At 42.3% G+C, this 17,906-nt stretch overlaps 1 protein-coding gene and 1 long non-coding RNA gene across 3 annotated transcripts in view; one reads left to right on the top strand and one right to left on the bottom strand.

Moving 5' to 3' along the window:
- Positions 1 to 3,620: 3,620 nt before the first annotated feature.
- On the bottom strand, positions 3,621 to 4,443 carry LOC140592157 (uncharacterized). Its single transcript, XR_011992450.1, has 2 exons — positions 4,315 to 4,443; positions 3,621 to 4,045 (listed from the first exon to the last, which is right to left on the bottom strand). It is a non-coding gene; the product is annotated as an uncharacterized lncRNA (long non-coding RNA).
- The window catches only part of man2a1 (mannosidase, alpha, class 2A, member 1), a 69,381-nt gene continuing 55,097 nt past the window's right edge, over positions 3,623 to 17,906 (top strand). Inside the window, exons 1-5 of one of the 2 annotated variants that reach the window (XM_072714879.1) lie at positions 3,623 to 3,797; positions 4,772 to 4,915; positions 11,644 to 11,907; positions 13,512 to 13,656; positions 17,556 to 17,727. In XM_072714879.1, the coding sequence (XP_072570980.1) occupies positions 4,778 to 4,915; positions 11,644 to 11,907; positions 13,512 to 13,656; positions 17,556 to 17,727 (719 nt within the window). In that variant the 5' untranslated portion in view covers positions 3,623 to 3,797; positions 4,772 to 4,777. Of the gene's footprint in view, positions 3,798 to 4,037; positions 4,484 to 4,771; positions 4,916 to 11,643; positions 11,908 to 13,511; positions 13,657 to 17,555; positions 17,728 to 17,906 lie in introns of those variants that run through there. The other variant, XM_072714878.1, reaches the window with a different exon arrangement.

Consider the following 17,906-nt stretch of genomic DNA (forward strand, 5'->3'; position numbering starts at 1 on the left):
GAAAGGAAAGTAATAGTAACAAGCCAAAGTCCTATTCTTTGATGGAAGACATCGGTTTAACTAAAAATTATGAAATAAGATATAACGAGTGTCTCCATGTCAATTTTCCTGTAACGCATTTTTTTTAAACTAATACCCATACTACCTTGTTCGAAAAGGACATTCAGGGATTTTTTGTAACTCCAAGTCAAAAATGATTCGAGTCAATTTTGCAAAAAACACATCAAGTGTTCTAAGGTGTCAATTTAAAAGCATGGTTCCTGTTTCAAAAAATAAATCTGACCCCATCAACAATATCCAAGCAGAAGTAAATACAGCCCCTACTTGTTTTAGCTATTTACATTCTACATACATAATAAAATGTTAATTTTAGAACTAAAAAAAAAGATTTTAGAAAAACGTAATCAGAGCATAGAGAAATACTGAACGAACAATATACTTAAATGGAAATGAAGCTTTATACACACATGTAATTCATGTATCTTACATGCTGAACTGTAGAACATATAAGGATCACGGTGAGAACTACACCCTTAGTCAGAAATGGAATTGAGAGCAAAGAATGCCATCAGTCTTTTTTACGATGTTTATAATAACAATAATGGAAACTAATATTAGAATCAGGGAATGATTGCTGCTCTTCAAACAAGATGTTGCAACAGCATTCATATCTGAGAAGAAGAGGGTCTGTGTTGTTTGCAGTTGCATCAGCGACGGCGCAGTGGAGTGTTATCCTCCAGTGGCTTCGTTTGTGGGTCACAGATGAGATGTTGTTTCCTAGTGAAGGGATACACACTATCTATAGAAGTAAAATGTGTGTCAGCTGTGCTCTCTTTGGATCATTTGGCATGAAAATGACATTATCTATCTGACAGTCCATCAGCGGTATGCTTGTTTCATTCTCAGTTTTGCTATTGATTGCTCACTCCAAGTTATTTTGCTTAGCGTGAAAGATCATGGGCAGAATTCACTGTCAGTACATATTACCCTAAATTGCTGCCATAGTGAACCAAAGTTATCATCTGGTTCTTCAACAAGGTCAGCTTAAAGTATCAATACAGGGGAAGCACCAGTGAAGTCCAGGAGATGAGAAGCATGGTTGACTCTTTTACGGAGATCCTGAAAGAGAAATCTGGTTGTTACACATGTGCAGAGTAGGCAGTGGAGCTAGCTAGCTATTACTAAGGAAGATTATTTATTTGTACTGACAGCTCTTGCAAGACATTCCGTCTGGCAAGGGGCAGACATAAAGCAAAAATACACAACCCAACATCACCATACATTAGGTTAATTGTTCAGTTGATGAATGTATCTTTAAAATAATGAACTGCAGATACATCACATTGATATTCAAATCCATTACTAAATTAAAAGAGTTAAAATAATGAAGAGGCAAATTTTTCAAGGACGACATATTTGCAATTGAAATAAGTTCCTCTTTTAACTGAGGAGTAGCAAAAAGGAAATGTGCAAAAGGAAGCATTTCATTATGCCTGGATTATTGTAAAGAGAATAACAGCAGTCTTGGGTGTGCGTATAGACGTGGACTTGTTTATGTGTGTGAGGTTTGCTGTGATTGATAAGTCTGGCTTACATTGTAATTCAAAACAAATGCAATGTTCTTATATAAGTGTGACGATTTGTATAAAGTTCATGTTTTTGCTGCCTTTTCACAGCCCTCCTTCTGTGTGCATATATAACCTACTGGAAATCTGACACAGTTTATAGGAATAACTGCTGGAGTTTACATTACATTAATTTAGCCAATGATTTTATCCAATATACATAGCTTTTTTTTTAATAAATAAATAAATAAAAATAACCTACTTACATTTCTGAGAAAGTAGGATCAGACAGTCCCTGGAGCAACTGGGGGTTACTGACCTTGGTCTGGGGCCCAATGGTGACATCACTCTGCAATGTTTGGGATTTAAACTATCAACCTTCTGATTACTTCATCCACTGAACCACAGACCATCACTGTAATTAGCATATCTTCCTTCCTCTCCTTTGTCTTACTTAAATTATAGCAGCATACAGTCCTTCCTGACCAACTGAGCCTGAAGCTGCAATGTTGATCATTTCCTTTTTTATTGTAAATAGGTTTAAACATGAGATTAAATGCTAACCCAAGTTGCCCTTCACTTTCACATTTCACTGGATTAACAAGCAAATACTGAGATATATCGTTACACATAATGGGCTAAGAGAACTGCAATGGAAATTGTACAAAGACTGGATCGGGTAAAATACTACACAGGGCAGCCTGGAACTACCTGTCGGCTTCTGTTCATAAGCTGATCAATGTGGTCAATCTTACATATAACGAGTAGAGTACACTTAAATGAATGCAAAGCACTCAGATAAAGGTATAGGGCTTGGACTCCATAATTAATCTGTATAGTATTGAAATACAAATGGAATTTTGTCTTACTGTTTTTGGAAAATGATTTGTCTTTATCTCATAAGTGCCTGATTATTTGAGTTTTTTCATTTCGTAAAGATGCACAGGTTTGTCAGAGGAGCTGCTAGACGTGGCACCGTTGGCTTTGAAACAAGCCCTAAAGCCTGCATCCCGGTCTGTGTGATTGCAGCTGTGCTCACATGGCCTTCAGATCCATGTATGGCAGAACAACTGGCTTATTTTGGCCCCAAGTTTCCACAGTAGGTGACTCACAAGATGCCCCATCTTACTAGCATCTCTTGCTGACTCAGAGTAGCAGGCCCCACCGGTGTAAGGCTCAGCAGCATAGGACTCTGTCTGACTTCAGAAGGCTGCCAGTTCAAATCCAGGACGGATGCCACTATTCGGCCCCTGGGCAAAGCCCTTAACCCCCAGTGCCAGGGGCTCTGCACGCTGGTTGACTCAGAACCATGACTCCCCAAACTTGCTCTCACCGGTCTGTGCAGAGAGCAAGATGGGACAGACAAAAAGAGAATTTGCCCACAGGGATTAATAAAATATCACTATGCTGTATACATTGTTTATCCTTGGCTGCACTGTGCCTGATGATTCAGTCATTAAACAGATATGTGTGTTGTGAGACATCTGTGCAGGAGGGAATCTATGTCTGTTTGTATTCCCAGCAGACACAGAGACTTATGGGCACTAATAAAATGCATGTTTTTATTAATACAAATCTAGTATACAATAAAGCCAAATTACAAGTACCATGGGGTTATATGCATGTATCAAAGATAAAGACAGAACAAGCTACAAACAGAAGAAAAAAAACGCTATAGTAAGTATCCTTTTACATAGATTTAATGCAATCAGACGAATTTTCACACAAGGCTTCAAATGAGTACATTTTCATTTGTGAATGGACGCGTTGACAACAAGAACTAGATTAAAATTTAAATTGAGTATAAACAGTTTAATGCTATATTGTGACATGAAGTTAGAATAGGTCATCTTAGCAGGAAGTTTGGTCATAATTATTTATTTTAAATGCTTCTGTAAGTCACCGAAGTCCAGCATGCAAACCGAGCAGTAACGGCGGCAGGCGGGGTCTTAAGTTAATGTAAGATATAAGGAGTTAATGTGCTCTGGTGCTGCTCTCCATCTGCGTCACTCGGTTATGTCACGGGAGGCGGGGGTACACTTTCACTGGGGGGGCTTTTATTTTTCCCCTGCCAGGCAGATGCTGGAAGTCAGCTGCCAAGCTCACGGGTGCATTGCAATAACGCTGATGGGCAAAGTCACTGGGATCCTGTCTTAAAATCCAGCCTGGATCGCACGTCGCGGATAACCGGGCGGGAGATCAAGGGGAAAACACGCATGATTTACCGTCAAAGTATGGAGGGATAAGAGGGCGTAAATTGCACATCTAAAAGTAAAACCTGTAGGAATACGGAATACTGAATGACGCCGGGAAATGGTGCGCGTACTGCCACGGCACTTGCAGTCTTCCCGTTTGGTCGACATGTGGCGTCACTTTACGCCTGAGAAGGATTTCATCGCGATCGAGGGACAATCGCAATACTTTTGAAACTGGCTCCAGCTAGGGTTTGTTAACACAGCCAACGGAAGGAAGAGGGACCCCTACAAAAACAAGAACGGATTAAGTTTCTTTTTAACTGACATTTCCTGTGCCGTAAAACACATCAAAACGCTCCGAGTGATTTCTTAAACTGTGCATGCCATTCATAGATTTAAAGTTCGCTATCACTTTATATTTATAAGTGCATTAGAAATGTGTTTTCTGGAAAGCGAAGGGGTGAATACATAATCACGTTTATAATGAATCTCCCACTAGGAAATTGGTAAAGCTGGTTATCGGTCAGCTTGACTGGTCGCCGACGGCCCCTCACCTGGCCGGTCTGACTGTAAGGTGCGGGCTGTAGGCGGCGCCACCCTCGCCACCTTGGCGCACACTTCCTCGGCCGCTCACGCTAGATAAATACAGGAAGAGAGTTAAGGCAGAGCGGTTTACCAGCTCAGTTCGGTGGATCCGATGAACCCTTCCGCATGGCAGTGAAAGTGGGTGATTGGCTCGTCTTTCCCGGCTACTTCTTCTTCTGTCAGCGATTTAAAGTTTGTTCGTGGAGCCTGAACATGGACAATATTTAGTAACGCCTCGTTCAAAAGTCTCATACCGCAGTGGTGCTTTTCTGAATTGTCAGTTTTCTTTTGTTTTTCCCCACTATTTCCTTCAAAGGAAAAGAGCCAAGGCATTAACTATTAGCCTAATTTCACGCTGTGCATGTGACTTGTGATCTTGCAGTTTTATATGAACTTTTTTCGCCTCTTTCGGCTCCCCGACGCCAGCTGAGGATGAAGCTGAGCCGGCAGTTCACCGTCTTCGGCAGTGCCATATTCTGCGTGGTGGTTTTCTCCTTGTACCTAATGCTGGATCATCTCCAATTAGACCACAGCAAAAACCCCAGCAACAACGTGGGCAAACTTCAAAACGTGAGTAACCGAATCAGCCATAAGCTTTGAAAACTTTGTGGTCGTATTATGAAAGCGATCAACTTCCAAGTGTTACATATTAACTAGCTAACCCAAAGTACACGTGTGCCGACTCTATTGGCGATTACGCTGTCATTATAAATTAAACTACATTTCTGATTGTTTTCTTGCGTACAACAAAGCGAAATGTTTAATATTGTTGTTATTATTGTTATAGTTTAGTGTGAGTAAACAAGAATGCAGGACCTGTTCAAATAGTGAGTCTGTCTACGGTGGATTTTTAATGTACACTGTACGCTTCATTGAAATAAAGTAAGGAAAAGACTGATTGCAGTCAGAGTAACAATATGGTATTAGGGTAGCTTATTATTATACTGTACTTGTCAGTTGGATGTCCGTGAAGTAGTTAGTCACCCTTCAGTGTTACACCTCGCCAAACACAGCAACTGCGTACAGTAAACGTGAAGTACCGGAACTTTCATTAGGTTCCTGACACGGAATTTAAAGTCAGTGAGCTTCTATAACGTATACACGAATATCCTGCACGCTGCATATGCAATATGGTTCCTTGCTTCACCTTCTAAGATGTCTTGTATGTTTTTTTTTTTTAACCCTGCTATCAGCTTATATGCAAAATGAACTTCTTCCCACTGTTGTTCCAGTGGTGTGTTGGTGTTTCTCCTTTGGAGATAATTAATGTTGCGTATTTTTGATATGTTAAGTAAATGCATAAAAAAATAAATTACAGCCCTTCTAATGACAGTGTTACCGTAGTTGATGTTCTAGTTGATTCTGTTAGTCTAAGCAATAACTTAGCCAACCTGAGGCTAACGCTATTTGTAACAACAGTGGCCTTCTGTAAATGGAGGAACCTTTTTGTAGATCTGTTGATAACCATTTAACACACGTCCTTGGTCTGGTACGTTGTCTATACCTCTCAGAGAGTATGATCCGTTTAAACTAATTTAAACTCTCAGTCCTCTTCCCTTTCAAATCCTTTGATTTAGGCGAGGACCATCTGTTTATGTACAGTAGAAACTAGATCTGAGCTGCATGTAATTAATAAACGCGTAACGTGAGTCATGAACTCTGTTTGGGCACATTCTCATGGATGTTTTGAGGTCTTAACACTGCCTATTTTTCTTTTTTGTGAAACCAAGTAGCTTTTACAAAATGCATAAACCAGTCATGAACAAGTACTCGATTGTTAGGTCATCACATAAATTGCTGTGAAGTATAAATTAAGTTTGTGCATTATCTCAAATATTACCCAAACATTAAAGTAGGCCGGGGACTTCTGACCTTGCTGCTGTTACTCTGCATGTTTTGCATGTTAAATCACTCATGCTCAAAATGGTTCCTTCACGTAACAAACATCTGTGAAATCTTTCGTATTTGAAGAGAAGACTTTTAAAACCTACAGCTCTAGTTGTCTTAACTGGCATATTTTCTACTAGACATGTCCTTAGAGAGTGCCCTGAACCTTACAGCCTTGGAAGATTTTTTTTTTTTTTGCGTGTAGTTGCAAACAAAAAGATTTTTAAATGGTCTCATGCTTCCTATCATTTCATTGTCTGCTTACCATTTCCTCCCGCAAGTAAAGAATCATGTATAATTCCTGGTGGCATTTGCACCAGAGGGGCCTGAATGAATGTACTATCGAATGTCACTTTTGATTATATCAATAATCGAGTAATCTACCGATTAATTTGATGATTCATCGAGTAATCATTTATGATATACATTGCAGCTGACATAAGGCAGGAACCAAGCAGCCATTGCAGGGTCACACATATGGTCAATTTAAGGCATTTAAGTTCCATGTTTCTGGATAGTGGAAGGAAACCAGAGACTGCCAAAAAGCCACGCCCACACGAGGTGAAAATGAAAATTATATAAACAAAGCGGTGGTGTGCAGTGATAGTGCCACCCCCTGCGACATAGTGCCTCCCTGGTAGGCTTGTATGATGTGCAAGGTTAATACTGACATCACATTTCATGCACATGCGATTATCACATTGCAAGGACCGTGATAATTTGCTGGCTTTAACCCATCGGTACGTAGCGCTAAAACATCTTTGGTGAGCCAAAGAAAGAAGATTTAGCAAGCTTGGCAATTCTAACGATGATTCCTTTTCAAAATTATCTAGAATATGTTAAAAAAAAATTAAATAAATCAGTCCACAGTTTTTGCTTTTGCATGAGCTCTAAATTTGCTCTCTTAGACGGTCCTGATTATTTTCTCTTTGCTGTTTGACTCTGTCAGACTGTGCGCCACGTTCGTGAGAGATAAAACAACTAACGCTAATACCACTAACTCATTTGACAGACTTTTTTGGTGGATAAGTTCTATTTGGCTATATAGTTCATTTTCAACCCTTAATTTTTGTAAAAACATCCAATATCATTCAACCACAAGCCAAACACACAATATGTCTGCAAAAACTAATTATATGGTTAATATGTACCATATTATGTAAGATGGTGTGGTTAAATGACACAGCTAACTTTTGTTTTAGCAGTGATTATTAATATTTTGACAGAGGAATCCATTCATCCATTGTCTGTAACCACTTATCCTATTCAGGGTTTTGTGGGTCCAGAGCCTATCCCAGGGATTACGGGCACAAGGCAGGGAACAACCCAGGATGGGCCACTAACCCATCACAGGGTAAACTTACACACACACACAACTATGGGCAATTTGTTAACTCCAGTCAGCCTCAGAATGTTATTTGGACTGTGGGGGGAAACCGGAGTACCTGGAGGAAACGACACGAGGAGAACGTGTAAACTCCACACACGGAACCCCAGCGGAGACTCAAACCCAGGTCCCAGTGGTGTGAGGTGACAGTGCTAGGCACCACGCCACCCCGCATACAAGAATCATAGAAAGTAAATTATGCGAACTGAATTAAAGTCAAAGTGTGAAAAAGACGGCTATGCTATTCCGAGAGGCTAAATGGGACATATCTATAGCTAATCTCACATTTTTAGGTCAGTCCATCAGACCCAGATTCTTCAAGATATCTGTATTGCACTCATGCTGTGGTGATATTTTTCACCTTTGTAAGACTAACAAACAACTGCATTTTCATTCTATTTTAATGTGAAATGCTTCCACAAAACTGATGTTTTTGCTCTTTAATTTCACCCTCATCCGCTATGTGCCTTCTCCCTTATGCCAGATTGTTGAGTAATCAAGAAGGAGATTTTTCATTGATGCTTTTTTGGTAATCGTTTTATCAAGTAATCATGACCGCTCTAAATGGATGTAAAGTTGGTTTTGCTTTTCAATAATGACCCTGATCTGTTTTTAGAACCACTCTCTGGCCAGTGTTGCGTAACAGTTCTGATTATCTACCAGCCTTCCACCAAGGCTGACCTAGTCTCGCTTCATTCAATGTTACGATGTTATATGTCTCTCTTCCTGTGTGTTCTTCTTGACCGTTGAACCTTAGACCTCTCACAGTTTGGAAACTGCAATTCTGCTGAGAGAGAGAGAGAGAGAATCCTGCCAAACTGAACCTCCTCTTGAAGACTCACTCAAAACACTCTCCCAAATATTAATACTTGCCTTGACAATGCAATAGTTGCACTTTTAAGATGTTTGTTTTGGTTTAATACAATGTTACTCAACCCAGTTCTCTGGGAGCGTCAGACAATCCCCAACACACCTGTACCAAAAAATCAGTCATGGACTTGGTGCAGGTGTGTTGGGAGCAGGGAGGGAGCGAAAATGTGAACTGTGTGGGGGTCCCTGAGGACTGGGTGGGGGAACACTGCTTGAATACATTTTGACAGGCAGGTCTTTTGTCCTAATCCTGAATTACCGGGCTTGTGACAAGGAACAAAGTGAAGAGGGAATTTGGTTTCCACATTGTTCTCGGATAATGCGCTTCATGTTTAAAACTCAAATGTCGCCCACAAGTCTGTTTTGTCTGTGTGTCTGTGTGTCTGTGTGTCTGTGTGTCTGTGTGTGTCTGTGTGTCTGTGTGTGTCTGTGTGTGTCTGTGTTCACATTCAAACCCCAGCAGTTTCAATTGTATTTCCATTATAGACCAGTTACAAACCAGCTCAGTGAGTTAGACATGGAGGCGATGTTCCCTGGCATAGGTGTAAATTAGAGGGGGGTCGTAACCCCCAAAAAACCAGCAAATACAACCAATATACCCACCCCCAATAATCACAAAATCGGTAGAGACTGCAGCCCCTCAGTGTTGAATCCAAAATGACGCCCTTCTCTCCGGTGTTCAGAGAGATACAGTACTCTCCTAGCTTGGTACTTTGAACAAGACAGTCGTATAAGCAGAAGCTGCGACGGCGTGTCATTAGCAGTGTGGAAATTAGCGTGCTGTGGGCTAACTACGTGCCCTTTTTAATCCGACCTTGGTGCCTCCACCGTTTGGCTGTGATTCCAGCTGCTTTATCATTTAAGCAAACATGCTCTTGTTCGCCGTAGATGCTGTGAGTTTATGTTAGGATTAGTTCTGTGTGCTGACATTATCAAGTTATGCTATGGAGGTGCCGTCCCCTGATAAAACACCGTGCATAACATTGTGACTGAGTGACCTAGTGACGGAGAACTGCAAATAAAGTCAAGAAAGCTCACTGGTATTTATTTATTTATTTATTTATTTATGGACATGCTTAATTTTCCAGTGTATCAGTTCTTGGAAGCCTGTCAGAAAAGCGCTTTGGGAAGGGTTAGATGTCATTAAGTGAATATTGTGAAATTTATCTCTTTTCTTTGCTAAAATGCACTGGATACAGAGCTGTTGGCTTCTTTGTAGGGCTTATTAAGTGGTATCAAAACAGCAGATGTATCCTGTTTGGCAGTAACGCTTGTGTCTATTTGCACCTTTCTGTCATTTCACTGCCACAATAGAATTAACCGTCGTCAAGTTTTGCGAAGCCGCTTTTGAGTGCATTTAAGCATCATTTTCTCCTAATCCTTTCTCTTTATCATTTTCTATTTTCTAGTAGTTGTCTTAATTTGTCATTTTTAACCTTTTTCATATGTATATAATGGGTTATTTTGTGAATGTAACCATAACTAATTTTGTATAAGGACGTAGCATTAGCATTACGGTGGCTGACACAAGTGTGGTCGAATGCTCACATTTCCCTAATTTAAAAAATTACTGTTTTTTTTTTTGGTACGTTTTAAAACCTTGACTAAAGCTTTGCGCAAGAAAAGGTGACCGTGCAGTTATGAACATGCAGTCACTTTCATTATATACCTGCACTTTTGGGGCAGACAGAGATTAGACACGTAGGGCCCCACTAAACAGCAGGGACCCAGCTGTGACATCACTCTGCTGACCCTGGGATTTGAACTAGCGACCTTCCGTTTACAGCCAGAGAGTCCTAACCTGTTGAGTCGCCACCTCAGAAATGGAAGAGAGAATAAACTGCAACTTTTTAGCAGTGGATGGTGTGTGAAGGATAAATATGGCGGTCCTTCTGTATGATGATCCTTCTCAAGTAGCTGAGAAGCAAAGCTGTTGCATGGGTGATATCCCTGAGTGAACAGAGGCATTAAAGCAAGAGCTGAATGAGGCTCCATCAAGCATTGCCTGGATCGCACTGTTCCTCCTTACTGAGCGCCAGGACAATGAGTCAGCAGCTGCTGAAGTGGTCGCAAATATTCAAAGTACTGTAGTAAAGCATCTGTTGTCAATGTTGGTAGTAATGAAGCCATTACTAAAGGAATAGTATCCACCCAATGCTAGCTTGGAGTTTTGGCAAAGCTTTAAATAATCCTCCAGTAACAGCTAAGAGCTGTTTCGTGTAAATGCTAAGTGTTGCGATCGGCATGGATGTAGGAACGAGCCGCTATAAAGCATGCCGGGGGTTGGGGGTTGGGGGGGGGCTTCTTTTCAGCAGAATCTCTGCGGGGGGATCGAAGGGAGTTGAAGTGAAGTACAGTCAGAGGGGGGGAGGCTTTCTCTCCCCAGCCTGCTCATGAAGTAAATCTGGGGCATTGATTCACCTTCACAGCAGGAGACTCACCCAAAGGCACCATATAGAAGCTTCAGGAAGCAAAAGTGAATGTTTGAGGGGTCCGGGCACAGTCCTGAGGCGTTCCCTGTGCTGTGTTCACAGTGTTGAGTTTAGTTCTAGAGAAACTTTGTCCCATACGAATCATGAGAAAATGGAAAGTCAAGTTATTACTTGTGATGATTATCATATGTATCATTAGCACCCTATTCGTGGCTGGAAACGTGTGCTTTGAGTGGCGGTATACGGTGCTGTAAGATGCCACTGCTTTGAGTGGCGGTATACGCGGCTGTAAGATGCCACTGCTTTGAGTGGCGGTATACGCGGCTGTAAGATGACACTGCTTTGAGTGGCGGTATACGCGGCTGTAAGATGACACTGCTTTGAGTGGCGGTATACGCGGCTGTAAGATGACACTGCTTTGAGTGGCGGTATACGCGGCTGTAAGATGACACTGCTTTGAGTGGCGGTATACGCGGCTGTAAGATGACACTGCTTTGAGTGGCGGTATACGCGGCTGTAAGATGACACTGCTTTGAGTGGCGGTATACGCGGCTGTAAGATGACACTGCTTTGAGTGGCGGTATACGCGGCTGTAAGATGACACTGCTTTGAGTGGCGGTATACGCGGCTGTAAGATGACACTGTGTCACCGCTCTTTGTGGCATCCCTATGGTGTGTAATTTCCAGTAACTCTCTTGTCCTTTCCACCTTCCCTCGCTCAGGGCCAACTCTCCATCCTGCAGGAGAAGATCGATCATCTGGAGAGGCTGCTGGCAGAGAACAATGAGATCATCTCCAACATAAGGGACTCCATCATAAACCTCAGCAAGTCGGTGAAGGATGGCAGGGGGGGATTGGAAGCGGGCAACCAGAGCAGGGCCACCATGCCAGGCGCAGTACTGACACCCCCGTTGGTACTCCCTGTCCAGCCGGAGGACTGCCAGTTTGCAGCTAGGTCCTATTCCAAGTCTGCTGAGGGGGTGCAGGTGAGATCTTCCTGCAGAAGATGCATGATATATCGGCCAGTATATCGTTATTGGCCAATATTTGTCAAGACAATCAAGACATGGGCATCAGTATGATGTGTCAGTCTGGGTCAGTTATTTCCAGCCAATATTTGGACTTTAGTTTGCAGCACCAGATCTAAGGATGCTATTACTAAAATAATGAAGATGAATTTCCCCTTGGGATCAATAGAGTTAATTTTAATCTTAACGCTCGCATTGGTCAGCCATTTTCCTTAGTGGTGGACGAGGGATTTCGTTGGCTCATTCAGCACTTAGAACCTTAAAGTTGGTCCTTCTTCACTAACATTTCACTGACTGCGTTATGTCATGCGGCTGCTACCTGCATTCATGGGTTCTTAAGAGGTAACGTCACCGGTATCGGTTTCGCTACAGATACGTGGCGCTCAGAGGTTGGCCTATTATCGCATTGGTTATCGGCAATATCAGACAAAACTATATCTGTTATCAGTGTTGGTTAAAATTTCCACATTGGTGCATCAATAGTATTAATTTTGGATAAAGGGCTTTCAGTTCAAATGAAATACTCTGCTAAATCATTCTGACGAAAATGTTCCCGAAATATGACGTGACATTTTCTTAGCTGCAGGCGGAGGGGTGATGGAAATGTCACGCAAAGCAATGGGGCGTTTCCGGAACCTCCCGCTGCTGAGAAATCCTGCATTTGCTTCATCTCTGCCTGGATGAGGGATCTCTGATTATTCGGTTTCTTGTCTGATCAATATTTAATCATGGACACTGGATCTCCTTTTGTTACAAATGATTTATCGCTTTTAAAAGTAAATTAGTTTTTGATGCGTGGTTATATTGTCTATATGTTGTGTTAATTTATTAGCGTTGCAGTTGATATACTGGCAGTATAGTTAATATTTAGGTGTTGATTAGAAGTGTTTTATGCGTTTTTTTTTTTTTTTTTGATGGAGACTTTGTGGATGGTGAGTTTCAGGCTCTTTAGTTAGGTTCTTGCTTTTTAGCTATTTTGATTAATTTGGCACTTTTTAAATTCTTTATAATTTTTTATGATGTTTTGGTGCAGTGGTGCGATGTTTAATCATATGAATAATTTGATTTCCCCCCCCCCCCCCACAGTGAACGTATTTAGTAAAATTGATAGTTTTTAATATCATGGCTGGTTCTACTATATCTCAATCAGTTGAAGTCCATTTTCCTCAGATAAGCGTGTTAACAGTTTTAATTATCCTGAAATTAATTAACCTTGTATTACTGATACTGTCTTTCAGAATTAATGCCGTGCCGAGTGTAGAGTTTGTCTGTGGAGTTAGAGACCCATGAGAGTCTGACAATGGAGGTTAATCTGGTGAGATTGGTGAGGTTAATCTGTGCTGTTCAATCAGCAGTGTTGGGGTCCAGGCTGCAGCTTGGGGTATGTGAGGTCAATGAAGTTCACAAAAGTCACAGCTTCCAAGCTTGACGTTCTTCTGTGCGTGGTCTGCATGATGTGTCCAAAAGCACAGATGGTGGCAGCTTTCATGAAGCTCTTCTAACACTGGCCAGTCGAGCATCTTTTACCACGTGTTTTACCGCGTTTTACCCTGTTCCCTCAGATGCTGGAAGTGTATGACCTGCTGGCGTTTGACAACCCTGACGGCGGCGTGTGGAAGCAGGGCTTTGATATCACTTACGAGGGCCATGAGTGGGACCAGGAGCCCCTGCAGGTGTTTGTCGTGCCACATTCCCACAATGACCCCGGTAAGTCAAGGCCATTGGCGCCAGTCTTTGTCCTCATGTTCTTGCAAGCAATGAGCAAGCGAATGAATACAGTCATTATGCTTTTTGTGGGCCTGACAAGGAGATGGTCACCTGCCTCAAAGTTCTGTTTGAAACTAGGCTTTAAACACTGGGTATTAGTCACAGCCTGTGTCCTGTTCATAATGACCAGTAAATATGGCTGTTTACTGGAGCCTTCTGAATGGGGTGTGTGTAGCACATACTGGCTTTGCTGGTGAGCATGGTGCGGTTTAAGGTAACAAAGTGGGAATCTGACTCCTTAAATGAAATGATGCTTTCCCATTTCCCATCTTGTTCTACACATATGCAGGTGAGAGTGAAGTTTGGGGTTTGAGCACAGGGTCAGCCATTAATCTGGCGTCCCTGCAGTATTTTTCAGGCAATTTAAGGGCCTTTCTCAAAGGCCCAATGGAGATATGGCTACTGTACTGAGCATGGGATTCAAACCAACAACCTTTTGGTTACAGGTATGGAGGGTATGTGTAAGAATTAATGAGGGGGGAGGATGGGATGATGTACAGTATACTGTCTAGGTCACTGTTAACTCATACAGACAGTGGGAGTGTCTCCACCCCCACCTTCCCCAAAATGGGTCCTTCCTTGGTTCTGCAAACAGCTATAGGACTCTGAGGCCACATAGCATTCCTGGCCTGATGGGAGGGTGGATCCTCTTGTTTTTAAAAGCACTATCTGTTTCTGCTGAGTCATCTTCCAGTTGTCCTGCTGCAGCTCTGAAAATAAAGAGCCGTGTCCTTCTTACCATGTGATTTTGAGGTCGTTGGGCCCTTTTGGGTGAGGAACAGGGTAAATCGCTGGCAGGCACTCGAGTCCAATGCCCTTCTCATTCCATTTCACAAGGATATATATTTCTCTATAGAGAATGTTCCAGGTACACTATGTCAAACGGCGCGTGAGAATTTGCTGTGTGACGCTGCTCTTTGAAATCCAAACCGCTTGGTATTTATCCCTAATCGCTAATTCCTAATCCTGCAAAGAAACTCAGCGGCGAGGTGGGATACTCGCCTCTCCAGCCATGGTTTTCAGCAGTATTTCAGCAGGGCTGTGGAGTCGGAGTTGGAGTCGGAGACAATTTTGGGTACCTGGAGTCGGAGTCGGAGTCGGCAAAAAGTTAAGACTCCGACTCCGACTCCTACTAAATTTAAATGGGAATTAAAAAAGTAAGTTGAAATGTCCCAATTCACAAACAGTCATAATGAACTACTACTCTGCTGTAAGAATAAAGCCCAATGCATGCAGTGCATAATGTTACCACAAAACGAACATGTCAAGTAACCATGAAGCATGCTTTTCATTGACTGTATGCGTCACTATATGGGATGTAATGCACAGGTAAGGTGCGGCACCGCTTTTCATTGTGTCATGTTCCACTGTTACAGGGAACTGTGAACCTAGCCTAAAGCCCCCCATACATTTACAGATGCACTGCCGATTCAAACGCCTGAAAAATCATCTGGTGTGTTCTCAGCTCCGTCGGCTCCCCTTCGCTATGCGCTACCCTTGAAACCTTGTTTTCATTGTGTTTGTCTTTAATCTGGCATTATAGTAGAGTGTTGGCTTCCTAGCCAGTAGTTCTGTGGTGAAATGACATGTATGTTGCCTTCCTTTCCTTCAATGGATGTAGAAAATACATTAGCATAGTATATACATACAGAGGAGTCGGGGAGTCGGAGTCGGAAGATTTAGAAACTGAGGAGTCGGAGTCGGAGCATTTATCTACCGACTCCACAGCCCTGTATTTCAGCATTTACTTAAAGCAATTGACATCTGTTCACTTTCACATCATGCATTCTGCACACACTCACTCTGTGGCAGCAGATCTACATAAATGTGGGTAAATACTGCAGTTCAACTGTCTAAAACCAGTTTAAACTTGTCACTTGTCTTTCCACCACAGTTGGGACAGACAAAACAATTATATTCAGACTCTTGTATTGTTTTGTTTCGCAGAATGACTTCTGTTGCAATGTTTTTGTTTGTTTCCCCCCCCCCCCCCCAGATTGTGAGTCTTGGTACATTTTTCTCAAAAGCTGGAATGTACAGATCACCTTACTGACTACCAAAAATGTTTAATAATCCATTTAATACATTACATTTATTGTATTTATTGTGTAGTTTGTTAGGCATGAAACTTTTTTTTTTAATTATTAAACTTGTTGAACATATGAGACAAAAATCTGTGGGTGGGAAAAGTATGAAACTCACATTTTGGGCATTTAAAATTGGAGTTTTGTTTCTAGAATTCAAACCAAAGCTAAAAACTGTAAGGTAAGGAACCCCCCCCCCCCCCCCCGCCCCTGTAATTTTTTAAAAAACTTTAAGCCAAACAGACAGAGTGGGTGGGAAGCTTCCTCACAATGACAATTTACCCCCTTTCTCTCCCAGCAAGTTTAAAAGTGTTTAAATAATGAACTTCCTTCTGAATCCCGCAGCAAGGGACATGAGGTTTTAATTTCAGATAAATAACCAATTTGGGGGTGGATCTTTTGCCTGCCTCACCCGGGTCACATCAGAAAACATCGCCCAGAGTTTCCTGGCTGAGAGAGGAAGGAAAAGGGGGAAGTGGACAGGAAGCCAGGACCTCGAACTCGACACTTACTGTAATTTTAACGAACTGCTATTGGTAGCTAAGCAGCATAGCTACCTCATTAAGTACAGTCGTTTGCAAAGACTGTGCCAGTTTGTTTTGACCCACATTCACACATTTTACTTCTGCTTTAACCAACAGCGGTCTGACTGGTTTAACGGTAACCCTACCTCAGCCAAAAGCCTGCACTTACCATTATTACCTTTGTCCACTAGGGTATTGCAGGAGTTAAATAGTGGCTTATGACATGGGTTTGAATGTGTGGGGATTCCCTTGAAATTTTGTTGTGACATTAGAAGAGAATCAGGATTCTGGAGTTTTGCTGCCTCCCTCCAGCTCCTGGTCTCTGTCTCCATTGCCTTGATGTGGATTGTGTTTGGCTTTGCTTTGGTACTAAGGATTCTGGGTGCCGTAGTTTCTTCCAGCAGTTTGTCCTCTAATAAAACCGTTGCTCAAGCATAGTATTGGCCATCCATTCCTGTGAAACAGTCACAGAAAGTTCTCAGTGCCTTTGCTGTAAGTTTTGTTAGGGGTCTTGTTGTCCACCTGGGTCCACAAAACCACCATTTTGAACACCTGAAAGTGGTTGTAGTCTGATGTTCTTCACAATATGAATAAACACATATTTCTCTCGCTTTCAGTGTGCCGTGCCCCCCCCCCCCCACACACACACACACACATGCGCACAGTAGGTGTGGGACTCAAACTGCAGAATGACTATTAATATTAATGAATATTGATATTAAATATGAATGAGAAGTTTCTTCCTGTTTGTTAGTGTTTCCCTGCCATTGATCAGTAAGAGCTGCTGATTCTCTCTGCATGGTTTTCTGTGGTCTGTGGAGTATGAACCTCTTTGTCTCTGCAGAACTCCTCTTTCTGAAGGTGAAATCACTTGCTCTTGGGTAGCAGGAATGCAGATATTCACTCCCCCTATATTATTTCAAAAACATGTCTTTTGGTAAATCCTGAAGTGATACAGCCCTGAGGCTGCCCTGCTTATTTTTTTTACTTGTTACGAAATATGGCTCTATGAAGTTGTTTGCCAGCTGTGTTTTGTGTGGTGCGCGCCCCCCCCCCCCACTTGACCTTGATCAGTGTCTGATTTTGTGCTGTGTGTGTGTGTATATCCCCCCGATGCTGTGCATGTACAGCAGCAGTTTATCTGGCTGAGCCTGGCTGTATTAATCACACAGGAGAAAGCAGCGGCGATGTGAAGGGGGGAGCGGAGATTAACGGCCGGTTGCTTTTACAGGCTGGCTGAAGACGTTTGATGACTACTACAGGGACCAGACTCAGCACATCCTCAACAACATGGTGGTGAAGCTACATGAGGACGTGCGGCGTAAGATGCTGTGGTCCGAGATCTCCTACTTCTCCAAGTGGTGGGAGAACATCGACGTACAGAAGAGGGATGCCGTCCGAAGGTGACCTTTTCCTTTTCCGTGTCCTCTGACCTCGTGTAAGACTCACTGAAGTATTGCTACATCCAGTCACATTTTCCATCAGGTTTCAAGTTTTTATTGTCACGTGTTTGAGGAACACAAGGGAGGGGACCGGTGCATTGGGCCATAGGACAGACATCCAGTGCGATAGAGGACTGGCA

This window comes from Paramormyrops kingsleyae, chromosome 7, assembly GCF_048594095.1.
Source record: "Paramormyrops kingsleyae isolate MSU_618 chromosome 7, PKINGS_0.4, whole genome shotgun sequence".
Lineage (NCBI taxonomy): Eukaryota > Metazoa > Chordata > Actinopteri > Osteoglossiformes > Mormyridae > Paramormyrops > Paramormyrops kingsleyae.